The sequence below is a fragment of the Nannospalax galili genome, unplaced genomic scaffold (genome assembly GCF_000622305.1).
Source record: "Nannospalax galili isolate Female #2095 unplaced genomic scaffold, S.galili_v1.0 scaffold1200, whole genome shotgun sequence".
NCBI lineage: Eukaryota > Metazoa > Chordata > Mammalia > Rodentia > Spalacidae > Nannospalax > Nannospalax galili.
The window spans coordinates 1,666,425-1,680,260 of record NW_008347131.1 but is presented as its reverse complement, the minus strand read 5'-3'; the positions used below and the strand labels follow the sequence as shown (position 1 = coordinate 1,680,260).

Here is a 13,836-nt window from a genome sequence, read left to right as displayed (position 1 = left end):
AGCTGTATTCCTGCACTGTCTGGCCTGGGGAGGTCATCACATCACCTCAAAGTGCCTGGAGAGATTGACCTGATGGAGAGGGAGAACGGTCATTAAGCAATCAAGTATAGAATTTGGAAAAAATTAGGAAAAGTAAAAATATAATCACAGATCCTATTGGTGACGAGTCCTAAGGACCTACAACAAGATTGGCTGTCTTGAAAACACTGATTCCATATGTATAAAGATTGAAAATTTTGTCCTGAAAATCAAGAAAATGTGTAACAAGGGAATACTATAGGGAAAAGAATATTTAAAACATTCAAAGGCAATAGAAAGACATGTCACAATCATAACTTTTTAATTTTTTATTAATTTTATTTTTTATGTGCATGAGTATATTGCCTGGATGTGTGTAAACATACCCATGTTGTCATGTTGTGCAGTGCCACTGAGGTCAGAAGGTAGCATTAGATCCCCTGGAACTGGAGTTACAGATGGTTGTTAGCCACCATGTGGGTGCTGGGAATTGAACCCGGGTCTGCTGCAAGAACAGCCAGTGCCCTTAACCACTGAGCCATCTCTCCAGCCCCCCAAATGTGACTTTTTAATGAGTCTTCCTCTCCATAGATCTGTCTGCACTACTCTATCTTCTGCACACAAAGTGACTTACTCAGTGGATAGGCAAACATGTTTGCTGATTCCTCACTGGCTATGGGGTAAGGCCCAAAGTTTCTAATAGTCATATTTACAACTGGTGGTAGTCCCTCTACAGCTTTAGATGCCGCTCTTTTCCCCATTATTCCAGCCATACAGCAAAGCAGTGCTCTTTCTGTCTGTCTTTTCAGTGGAGTCTTCCTTCTTTACATCATGAACTCCTACTTGTCCTTCATACCATTTTAGGTCACACCAGCCAGATTGCTCCCTTGTGGAGGTAACCTCATGGATAACACCCACAATGTGACTGAATTCATTTTTCTGGGACTCTCTCCTAATCAGGAGGTGCAGAGGATTTGCTTTGTGATGTTCCTGCTCTTGTACACAGCTATCGTGCTGGGGAATCTCCTCATGGTGGTCACTGTCACAGCCAGCAGAAGTCTTGGGTCCCCCATGTACTTCTTCCTCAGCTACCTGTCCTTCGTAGAGATCTGTTACTCCTCAACTACAGCCCCTAAACTCATTGTCGATCTTCTGGCTAAAAGAAAATCCATATCTGTGTGGGGATGCATGACACAGCTTTTCTTCATCCACTTCTTTGGTGGCATTGAGATGTTCCTGCTCACGGTGATGGCCTATGACCGCTATGTGGCCATCTGCAAGCCCCTGCACTATACCAGCATCATGAACCGGCAGGTGTGCGCTGTCCTTGTGGGAATAGCGTGGGTGGGAGGCTTCGTGCATTCCTTAGCCCAGATCCTCCTCATCTTCCATTTGCCCTTCTGTGGTCCCAATGTCATAGACCATTATTTTTGTGACGTGCTTCCCCTGCTCAAACTTGCCTGCTCAGATACCTTCCTCAATGGTCTTCTGATTGTTGCCAATGGAGGGTCACTGTCTGTGATCAGCTTTGTGGTCCTCTTAGCATCCTATGTGGTCATCTTGCTCCATCTGCGGACCCGGAGCTCTGAGGGACGGCGCAAAGCCCTGTCTACCTGTGGGTCCCACGTCACCGTGGTTGTCTTGTTTTTTGCACCCTGTGTCTTCATCTATCTGAGACCTTCTGCAACTCTGCCTGTAGACAAGATGGTATCTGTGTTCTACACAGTGATAACTCCCCTCCTCAATCCCATCATCTACTCCCTGAGAAATACAGAAGTGAAGAAGGCCATGAAGATTCTATGGATCCAGACAATGAAAGTAGATAAGAAATAGAGAGTGCGTCTGTGTATTGGTTGTGGGATTGGAATGATGTTAAATACAAACTGAAGGGGCATGATGAATAGAAAGAAAACTCACAGGACTTGCTAGCTCTAGAATTATTCTCTCTGGTCCATCCCAAAATTTTCATTTTCCACCTTTATAATATACTTCCCATGTATACCATTTATTCCCATTTATGTAATATCCCTAACCATTTTAAATTGTTCCTCATTATTACCCCTATAAATAACAATGTGGGAAATATTCAACTATAACTTCTGACCTTATTTTAGACTCATTCACTACAGTTAATTCACCTTGTTAAAGGATATGAAGATCTGTGAATCACTGTGAAATTGAATCACATGCCTCATAAAAGTGTTCTTCAGCCTGTAATCTCAGCATGCAGGAGGGGGAAGCAGGAGGATCAGGATTTCAAAGTCATCCCTGGTTACATAACCAGTTTGAGGCCAGTCAGGGCTACATGAGACCCTGACCTGAAAAACATACACAGTTTTTATGATAAATGTGTTTTTAAACTGTCTCAAGGTATTTCTTGACAAGATATTTATTAATGTCAAATGGAAATGTACCGTTTTCCACCTCTTTATGCATTTGCCCAAAGCTAACATCACCAAGAATGAGGTAAATTAATGCCTTCTAAACTTACTCCCTGTAGAGGTTCATAACACCATTACTGCCCTATTCCTGTCACAGTAACCTGAGTCACATGAAAATGCAAAAAGGAAGCCCAACCGGAAGGACATTGTGTAAATACACTGTCCTTTGTTCTTCAAACGTATGGACATTGTCAGAACCAGATCAAGAAGGTCATCATCTAGGGGATGGGTTCATTTCCTCAGTCAATTAAAGAATCAAATGGCAGGGAAAATCCAAGACCAGCAGAAAGCAACAAACAATCTTTTATTGTAAAAGTAAAAAGAGACACATCTATACCTACACTCACTCACACAGAGAGAAAAGCTCTCCACACCAGTAAAAGGGACCTGGAAACCAAAAATCTTATGTCCTAAGAAAAAATAAGGCCTTCCTGCTGAATGAAAAAGAAGCAGGAAGTGGGCCATCTTTATTACTCATTAGTGACCTTGTTTGTTTATTATCGATTTAGTCCCTTACATGAAGCCTGAGAAGGATTGATGAAGTATTCCACAAAAGATCAACAGTAACTGACATTAATAGCATTGGACTCTGGGTTGGATCTTGTATTGGTAGGAAAAAGGCATTCCTGGGGCAAAGCTCTGTAGGTAACATAATAAAATTATATAAATGTGGATATTCCTTATGTTGTTGATAATCATGTGTTTCTCGCCTTGGGTTTAAGAATTACTCACTGGGATGTCCAGATGTGAGGGCCATCATGTTGGCAGCTTTCAAACGTTTCAGAAAGATATTATTATATTCATTCTATTTTTTTTGAAATTTAAAGAAAAAAATTATCAAAGATCTTAAAAACAACTCCTACAAGATTGACTTTTCCATAGATGTATTGCATCTATCATGTTAAAACATGCATTAGACACAAATACAAAAACCATGAAGCAAGCAACCATTCTTCAACAACTGAGCAAAGGTGCCTAAGAAACAACCTGGATGATCTGCAAAGGATGGGCTCTTTAACCACCATTCAAAAAAAAAAAAAGAGCATAAATGGATGAATGCCCAGTTATATACAATTAATTGAATCTTTGGCACTAGAAATCAGAGCATTTTGCAATATAGCATTAACACATATTGTAAAAGTGCATCATTTCAAAGGAAAAGTATCACCAGCACTCAAGGCAACTTTGTCAATGAGACAATAAACGCTCTACAGTTTATCTCTTTGTTGTTCATTGTTGAGTACACTGGTACAAACTGAAAGAGAAAAAGAAAAAGAGCAGCGACTCTTTTTATTCTCTCTGTTTATTCCTATCTCTGGCATACCTCTGGACAAATGAAATTTCCTACTAAATTGGGATACTAAATATTGATCTTAACATTACATACAAGTACACCACACACCACTCATCAAAGAAGCTTCTTTTTGCAACAGATGGAGGCTACCAAAGAGTTCCACAGCAGGTCACACACAGAAAATATATGTCTGAGAGATGCCCAGCCCTAAGTGGCACATCTACAGTGGAATCTGTACACCAAAGGCTCATGGAACATAGCAGAACAGGGGGTAGAGAAAATACTAATGCTCCCTCAACTCTCACCAGCAAAGATTCCTCACACAACGGAGTATGGTGTACACAGAAGGCCACAACTAGCTAAGTTTTAGAGAATAAGAGACTGCAGAGTGCATGTCCCTAGATAGGATTCCTATATTAAACCTCACCCACCCACAACTCAGGGGCCATTTTGGAAGAGGGGGTAAAAAGATTGTAAGAGCCGGGGTTGGTGCATGAACATAAGGAAACAGAGGCTTCCAGACCACTAGGAACTTGCTCATATGAACTTGCAACAATGGTGACAGCATGCGCAAGACCATGCTGACTCAATCAGACAAAAACTCAGCATAAAACAAGGGAAATGGGCAGCAGGCCCCAACCCTAACCAGGAACTATTGGCAACTGATTACTGCTGGGTGAGGGAGAGTAGATCTTCTTTAAGGGAGTGACTCTAGATGCACTGAATAGACTCCAGTTGATGAACTTGTACCAAGGGACATCTGGGTACCAATGCTTGACCTGATAGTACTTAACATATATGAAAGAATGCATGAAATCCACTGGGGGAGATATGGGGAGCACAGATGGGGGAAAGGGTCTAAATTTGATTAAGATCTGTGGGAGACAGGCTTGAGCCTAGGGTGAAAGTCTTATTGACAGCCATACAGCAGGCCTGAGGCAACAGCCCGACTGCTGGAGCCACAAGGAACACCTTGTGACATTTTGCTCCCATTGGCAGATCATGAGACTGATGCCTAGAGCTCGCCACTCCCTAATCACCACCCTTGGAATCAAGGTATCCTACTTGCTGTACTGTGATAGGATGCTAAACCTGTTATGCTAATAAAGTATCCTACTTGCTGTCCTGTGATTGGATCACTATCCCTATAGAAGCTTGTGTCTTCTTGCAATAAAGCAGACCTGTGTCACTGAACCTGGTCTCCTGTGTCTGAATGCGGCTCTGCTGACACAGTCTCCTCACCAGCCCTGGGGTCCTGACCAGACGACTGATCGGAGGAACTAAGAGAGCAGGAGAGCGGCCATAGCCAGAGGGGAGCAGCCACAGCCAGCGACCGCAAAGATCTACATGAAATGCACAAAAACTCAATAAGAATATATTTTTTAAAATCAAACAAAAAATAAACAGCAATTCTGTTGTTACACTAACATCATCAAAGCACATCATTTGTCCAAGAGAAGGACTAAACCAAACTCTCTTTACAAAGATTCAAACATGAGTAATGAGAACATGCCTCTCACGCCGCTCTCTGATGGTCCTCAAGAGGAGCCACTTCATAATCGCTGGCACTAATCAAAGTTGCAGAATTCTTCGCCAGGTACTTGCGGAAATCATGAAGATAATTCAGTAATAAAAGCACATCTTTTCTCATCCAGAGGTGTGTAGACCAACATCGCTCTAATTCGTACAAATAATCTCAGTAAATGTGGCACTCCATACACCTGGGTCATGAGTACATCGGGGTGATCTGCAAGCATTTCTGCATACTGTGGTCTCTCTAATTTGTAGAGTAGCTGAATGCCCAACATTATATCAAAGTATTTTTTTATCCCTGCCACACCATCAATAACAGCATACTCATTATCTGTGCTTCCTCAAGGTTTCCTATAATTTGCATAATCCCCCAGAATGGAATCTTCGTTCTTGACAGGAAAATGAAAGAGCTAGTTCTGTGTGCTGCCGGGCCCCTTTTTTTTTTTTTTTTTTTGACTGTGTGTGAGTGTTATACTTGCATGTGTGTATGTGCACTCATGTCATGCAGTGCTGGGGACCATTAGATCCCCTGGAATTGAAGTTATAAATGGTAGCTGCCATGTGGGTGCTGGGATTCAAACCTGGGTTTTCTGTAAGAATAGCCAGTGCTCTTAACAGCCATCTCTCCAGCCCATCTTTGGGACTCTTTAACTTCAACTCTGTTCATAAATGTTTCTTCGTGTTCAAAAGTAGGGTCTACCAGGCCTTTTTCTTCTGAGGAGACTGAGGTGTCTCACTGGTACTGACTGTCACCATCTCCATTTCCAGGGTGTTTTTTTCCACTGTAATTTTATTTTATTTTATTATTGAATTTTTGTGATTTTTTTTCATAAAAATGGTGGTATTTAGAACCCCTCCCTTATGCACACTGTTCCCCACTACCCACCCCCAATTTAAAGTACTCTCATATTTGTAAAATGACCTGTAGGGTCCGGTTTGTGTTGCTAAATGTCCTTCAGCATGGGTCCATTCACTGGACCCACCAAGAGTCCCATCCCTGTAAGACACTGTCTTTCCCCCTCCCAGTATCAATCAGTTGCCTCCACATATCTGAGTACTCAGCTTTCTGGAACCCATTCATCCTAATTTTTATTTCATAAAACTTTGAACATGCATACAGACATGACATGCACACACTACATCTATGTGTGTGTAGCGTGAGGGGGCATCATTTGCATATCTTTTGAGGAATGTATATTCACATCACTTGCCCATTTAAAAATGATGAATTTTTTGCTTTTAAGTTGTTCAAGTTCCTTGCATATTCTAGTTATTAACTTCTCGTCAGGTGTATAGCTTGTAAATAATTTGTCCCATTCTGCATGCTGTCTCTTTACTCTGTTGATTGTTTTTTTTTTTTAATAATTGACTCAGGCATTTTTAAATAATTTTTTATTTTATTTATTTTTCTATTTTATGTGTATGCGTGTATTGCCTGCATGTAGGTAAGTGCACCCATGTCGTGCAATGCCCACGGAAGACAGAAGAGGCTGTCAGATCCCCTGGAACTGTAGTTACGGACAGTTGTTAGCTGCCATGTGGGTGCTGGGATTCGAACCCAGGTCTTCTTCAAGAACAATCAGTGTTCTTAACCACTGAGCCATCTCTCCAGCCCTTCTGTTGATTGTTTTCTGAGCTCTGTGGAAACTTCTTAGTTTCTTATAATCTTATTTGTCTGTTTCACAGTTCCTTTCATCCAGTTTCCTCAAATAAGAGCATTTTTGTCATATTTTCTTTATCATTTGTTCTCTCAATAAGCCAATAGATATATAAACAAAGGGGCAGGTAGAAACTGTCTCATACAATGGAAAGAGGGAGAGTTAGGCCAAAGGATACAAACTTGTTGACTGTATAGCATGCAAAGTCTGGAAATACAGCATGAGAATTATATTTTAAATTATGAGCAGGGTGTGGCAGCACACACCTGTAATGCCAACATTTGTGAGGCTGAGGCAGGAGGACTGCTGAAGTTGGAGGCCACCCTGGACAATACTGTTAGAACCCACCCCATCTCCTCAGATCAAACAATTGTATGCCAAACATTTTCTACACTAGTGGATTTTAGCCACTCTTATTACAAAAAAAGCTAACCATGGAAGTGATGATGGATATGTTAATTTGCATCGCTGTGATTTCACTGTGCATATGTTTATATATATCAAAACAGCATGTTGTGAGGGGGTGGAAGTCCGGGGTGGTGGCAGAAGGAAGAGGCAGAGAATCACTTATAAATGGCGCTCAAGCAAGATGCCAAGCCTAAATTCCAGGAAGGTGAGCAAGTACTATGCCTTCATGGGCTTCTTCTTTATAAAGCCAAGTGTGTCAAGGTTGCCATAAAGGACAAACAAGTGAAATATTTCATACATTACAGTGACTAGAATAAAAACTGAGGATGAGCTGATCATTAAGGGAGTGACTCTAGATAAGCTGATGAGGCCCCAGTGGATGAACTTGTATTGAGGGATGTCTGAGGACACTAATCTGACTTACTAGGCCTCAACATAAATGACAGAATGCATGAAATCCAGTGGGTGGGCTATGGGAGGGTGCTGATGTGAAAGGGGGTATAAAGATGATTAAGGTGTTATATATGAAATACACAAAATTTTAAGTAAAAATATACAAAATAGGATGAATGGGTTCCAGAAAGCTGAGTACTCAAATATGTTGACACCGATCTGCAGAAACAGTGAGAACTTCAAAGGAAACAGTCTTCCAGACAGATGATCAGTCACTCATATGAACTCACAGCAGTGGTGACAGCATGCACAAGTCCTATGTAAGCTCAACTAGACAAAATCCCAGCATAGACATGGGGAAGTGAGTATGAAGCAAAGTGTGTAAAGATTGCCATAAAGGGCAAACAAGTGAAATACTTTACACATTATAGTGGATGGAATAAAAAGCATTCAGTGAGACCTGGCACCCCTGCATGATAAAAAAAAAAACACCTCTCGGGGCTGGAGAGATGGCTCAGTGGTCAGGAGCACTTATTGCTCTTCCAGAGGACCTGAGCTTGGGACCTTGCACCAACATGACAGCTATTAACTGGGCCTTAACTCCAATTCTAGGGGATCTGATGACCTCTTTGGGCCTCCATAGGCACCAGGCATACATGTAGTACAGTTACATACATGCAAACAAAACATTTATACACATATAAAATATTTTTTAAAACACTCTCTTGGGACAGGGGAGATGGCTCAGCAGTTAAAAGCACTGACTACTCTTGAAGAGGACCTGGGTTTGAGTCTCAGCACCCACACGGTGGCTAACAATCATCTGTAACTTCAGTTCCAGGGGATCTGATGCCTTCTTCTGATCTCCTTGGGCACTGCATGATACAATGATGTGCACTTACATACATGCAGGCAATACACTCATACACATAAAATAAAAATAAAAGTAATAAATAAAATATTAAAATGCTCTCAACAAATATGTTATAGAAATAACATACCTCAACACAATAAAAGCTATGTATGACAAACACACAGTCAACAAGTGCAGTCCATACACACTTCCTGTAAGGTCTGGTGTTGTACAAGGGTGCTCACTTTCACCACTCATATATAACATGGCATTGGAAGTCTTGGCAGGAGCAACTAAGTAGACTAAAGAAATAAAGATCATCCGAAGAAGAGCAGTTTGGATTACTTCTCCACAATGGAAGTAAGGAAGACCATGTCTGATGTGCAGGAGAGCCTTTGGAGTGTCTCTTGGTGTTCACATCCTTTGATTAATGTCAATGGGACCCTGCAACAACCCAATCCAGGCAGGATGATAAATGGTCCAGATCATTCAGGAACGAAAGTATGCGTCCCTCTACCAGTTAAAGAACAAGACCCATTAAAGTGCTTGCTGAGAATGGAGGGAATTCAGAGTGGGCAGGAGAGTTATAAACACCAGCTAGGACCACATGACCAGTCACAGAATCAAGGACTGCAACTGACATAAATGTTTTATCCCTGTTTGTTAAAAATTTCTGGTACATACATTAAGTTGGTATTTGTGCTTTCTTCCATTTTTTTAATTATGTAACATAGCATCAATTGAATAATATTAGCAGTAAATTGTTGTAAATCTGTATTATCATATTTTAGTTATAGGATACTAAAAGACTACACTTCCTCAAAGGATTTTACTGTCCAAGCTCTTGGGAGACAAAAGATTGCATTTCGAGTTCCAGATCCTAGGCACTGGAGCTACAACATTTGATATTTTCTCTGCTCGATTTGATTTTACTTTGGTGTGATTATTCATTTGCTATGGATTTTTCTCTTCTGGAATAAGAATGCCTACTTGATACCATGATATGGTGTATGGAACTTGATTTTAATGCTCATAGGAGCTTGCAGTTAATAGATTTGAGACTTTTTTTTTTTTTTTTTTTGGTCTTTATGAGACAGGGTCTCCCTGTATCCCCAGCTGGCCTGGAACTCACTACGTAGACCAGGCTGGCCTTAAACTCACAGAGCTCCGCTTGCCTCTGCCTTCCAAATACTGGGATTAGAGGCATATGCCACCACGCCCTGCTGTAGATTTGAGACTTTTAAAGCTTTAGAATTTTTAATGATTTAGGAGACCTTTTAAAATGAACTATATTTTATATTATAAAATAACATGATATTTAGACAGCAGCTCAGGCACTAAGGTCAACAATCAGTAAGCGGGACCTCGTTAAATTACAAGTTTCTGCACAGCAAAAGAAACAACCAAGGAAGGGACCAGGAAACCCACTGAGTGGGAGAAAATCTTTACCAGCTACACACTCGACAGAAGATTAATATCCAGAATATACAAAGAACTCAAAAAAGAAAGAAACAAAAAAAATAACCCAATAAAAAGATGGTGGGGCTGGAGAGATGGCTCAGTGGTTAAGAACACTGACTGCTCTTGCAAAGGACCCAGGTTTGATTCCCAGCACCCACATGGTGGCTACAAACCATCCTTAACTCCAGTTCCAGGGGAACCTGAAGCCTCTTCTGACCTCCATGGCATGACACGGGTGCACTCACATACATGCAGGCAATACACTCATACACATAAAATAAATAATAAATAAATAAATAAATAAATAAAAATATGGGCAATAGGACTAACAGAGAGTCCTCAAATGAAAAATAAAAATCACAAAGAAGCACCTTAAAAAGTGCTTTACATCCTTAGTAATTAGAGACCTACAGATTAAAAACCACTTTAAGATTCCATCTTACCCCATTCAGACTGGCAAAAATCAAGAGAACAAAAGACTCCAAATGCTGGAGAGAATATGGAGAAAGAGGAATGCTCATTCGCTGCTGGTGGGAATGCAATCTCATGCAACCACTATGGAAAGCAGTGTGGAGAACCCTCAAAAAATGAACCTACCATATGATCCAGTGATACCACTCCTTGACATACACCCAAAGGACTCATCATACCATAGCAATACCTGTACATCCATTTTTGTTGCTGCTGTCTTCACAATAGCCAAGAAATGGGGATAACCTAAATGTCCCTCAACTGATGAATGGTTAATGAAAATGTGGTATATCTATCTACTCAATGGAGTTACACTCAGCAGTAAGGAAAGATGAAATTTGCAGGTAAATGGATGGAGTTAAAGTTATACTAAGTGAAGCAACACAAATGAAGAAAAGCAAGTGACATGTTCTCCCTCATTTGTGGATTGTAGCACCAATCCTTTATATGTGAGTATATAAATTCTGATTCAACACCAGGAGCCAGGAAAAGGCAAAGGATATATGGAAGGAAAGGAAAAGAAGCAACTGAAGAGGGGAGAGAAAGGAACAGATGTTACCTGAGGGAGGTGGAAAAAGTGGGAGTAATCAAGAGGGAGGAGAAGAGGGACATGCAAGGGCCATTGTGTGGGGGAGGGAGAGAAGTCAGGAGAGGAAGGATGGTAGCAGTTGGGAGGTATTGGGGGAAGGGTGGGGATAATGGGGGCACTGTGACTAAGGAGGAGGGAGGAGGAAAGCCAGATGGGAGAAAAAAGCATGGAGATGAGTGAATCTTGGGGGCTAGGAAACCTAAAGGGAAAAGTGATGCCCTAGAAACCCTATGAGAAATGCACATATAGTGTCTGAACATTAATGTATATGTATACCTGGGGCTGCTTGGCAGGGAACGCAGTGCCAGACAGAAGAGGCCTCCCTTGGAGTGGTAGGTGGAGGTTGTCCAGGAGACTCCCAAAATAACACAGAATATTGCCAAACCTCTTGGTTTTCTCCCAGAACTAGTAGAAAAAAATCCTGCTGCTGAGGAAATGACATACTTGGTGTACAGGACTTGAAGCAATGGAGTGGGAACTGACCCAGAAGTCTTCTAACAGAAGTTTGGCTATCATAATGCTAGATGATGATGTGCAAACTGCCAACAGAGAATAACCATCAATGGTCAATCCCAACTCTGAAGCCTTATGAATGACACTGTAAATTCAGCCAAATACACATGGCAGGAGAGGACATAGATCCTGGAGAAAGCCCTATTTCTTTCATATTGCAAGACAAAAGAAACATTACTTGTCCTAGTTTGTCTCTCCATTGCTGTAACAAAACACTCTGACCACTACCAACTTGGGGAGCAAAGGATTTATTTGTCTTACATCTCCCAGGTCACAGTTCATCAGAAAGCCCAAGGTAGGAATTCAGGGCAGGAACCTGGAGGCAGTAGCTGGAGCACAGGCCATGGAGGAACACTGCTTACTGGCTTACTCCCCTGGCCCCTGCTCAGCCTGCTTTCTTATGCAACACAAGCCCACCTTCCCACCTTCCCAGGGGTGGCACTACCCACAGTGGGCTGGGCCCTCCCATGTCACTCAACAATCAAGAAGATGCCCCATGGACATGTCCACAGGCCAGTCCAATAAAGGCAATTCCCCAATTGAGGCTCCCTCAACCCAGGTGTGTCAAGTTGACACTAAAGCTATCCAGCACACTACTATATGCTAAATATTGATCCTTATATTTACAGACAAGCATGTCATACAGCACTCAGCAAAGAAGCTTCTTTTTGCAACAAATGGAGGTTACTTCAGGGTTTCACATCTGGTCAGGCATAGAGAACATACATCTGGGAGATGCCCAGTACTAGGTGACACATCTACAGTTGAACCTACAACTAAGGCTCATGGAACATAGTGGAATAAGGGGTAGAGAGAGGGCTAATGCATCCCTCAACCTCCACCAACTTGTACAGCAGAGTGTGATGTACACAGAAGGCCATAACTGGCCAAGTTTTGGAGAATAAGAGACCGTAGAGGACTCCTATGTGGAACCTCATACCACCACCACCCCCCCAGCCCATGTCTCAGGGACCATAGAGGAAGAGGGGCAGAAAGGCTGTAAGAGCCAGGGCTGATTCATGACCACTTGTCAAGCACAGGACCCATATCAGCTCAATTAAACAAGGGTCCAAAGGGAAGGTGAGAAATAGGTGGCAGGCCAGGATTAGAGTGAGAACTATTTGAGGCTGAGTGCTGCTGGGTGAGGGAGAGTGTGACTTATATATGAGCACTGGATGGGCTGACTAGAGTCCAGGGGACACATTTACCCTGAAGGTCATTTGGGTACAAACACCTGAATGAATAGGATTTAGCATGTATGGTAGAGTGCATGGGGTTTGGTGGAGGGATGGGGGAGACACAGATGGGGGAGGGGATCTGGATATGATTGGGAAATGTATGAAATTTTAAATACTCAATAATAAAAAAAATTAATTGCATACATTAATATTTTGGTCTTCTATTTTGTGTCAGTATCATGCTGTTTTTATGTTTTTATGACAACTCTGTAATATAGTTTTAGATCTGGTATGGTAATCCCCCAGCATTGCTCTTTGTACTCAAGATTGCTTTGGCTATTCAGGGTTTTTTTGTGATTCCATATGAATTTTAGGATTTTTTTTTTCTCATTCTGTGAGGAATGTCATGGGGACTTTGATTGGAATTGTACTGAATCTATAACTTGCTGTTGGTAGGATGGTCATTTTCACAATATTAATTCTAACAACACATGATCATAAGAGGTCTTTCTATGTCTTACATACCACCACTGGATGGGCTTCTGTCTTCCTCAATCTTGTTCTTCAAAAATTTTTAATTTTTTTAAATAAATAATTTATTGAGAATTTCAGGCATGCAGATAAGGTGTTTTGATCGAATTTGTGCCCACTCCCTCCCCTCCAACACCTCCCATATCTCCCCATCACTTTTTCCTGATAACTTCATGTACTTTCTTCTTCTTTGATTTATTTTTTATAGGGCTTTTGGCTACTCTAACATTTCCCCTTCTGAAGAGGTAACACTAAAATCTTTTAAGGCTTAGATAAAAGCTCCCAAAAGATTTTTAAATTTTCACTATAGACATCTTTAATATATTTGGTTAGGTTAATTCCAAGATGTTTCATTTTTTTATATTACTGTGAATGGGAGGGTTTCCATGAACTTATTCTCTCATTACTTGTTATTGATATATAGAAAGGCTACTGATGTTTGTAAGTATGGAAACACAAAATAAGACTAAGAACATAAACAAACTAAGTGACAAT

At 41.2% G+C, this 13,836-nt stretch overlaps 1 protein-coding gene and 1 pseudogene across 1 annotated transcript; one reads left to right on the top strand and one right to left on the bottom strand.

The window, feature by feature from the left end:
- Positions 1–921: 921 nt before the first annotated feature.
- Positions 922–1,851, top strand: LOC103742530 (olfactory receptor 4X2-like). The gene has a single exon (XM_008843634.1). The coding sequence runs from the start codon at positions 922–924 to the stop codon at positions 1,849–1,851; it is 930 nt and encodes a 309-aa protein (XP_008841856.1).
- A 3,418-nt stretch (positions 1,852–5,269) lies between these two features.
- Positions 5,270–11,635, bottom strand: LOC103742563 (annotated as a pseudogene).
- Positions 11,636–13,836: the final 2,201 nt, after the last annotated feature.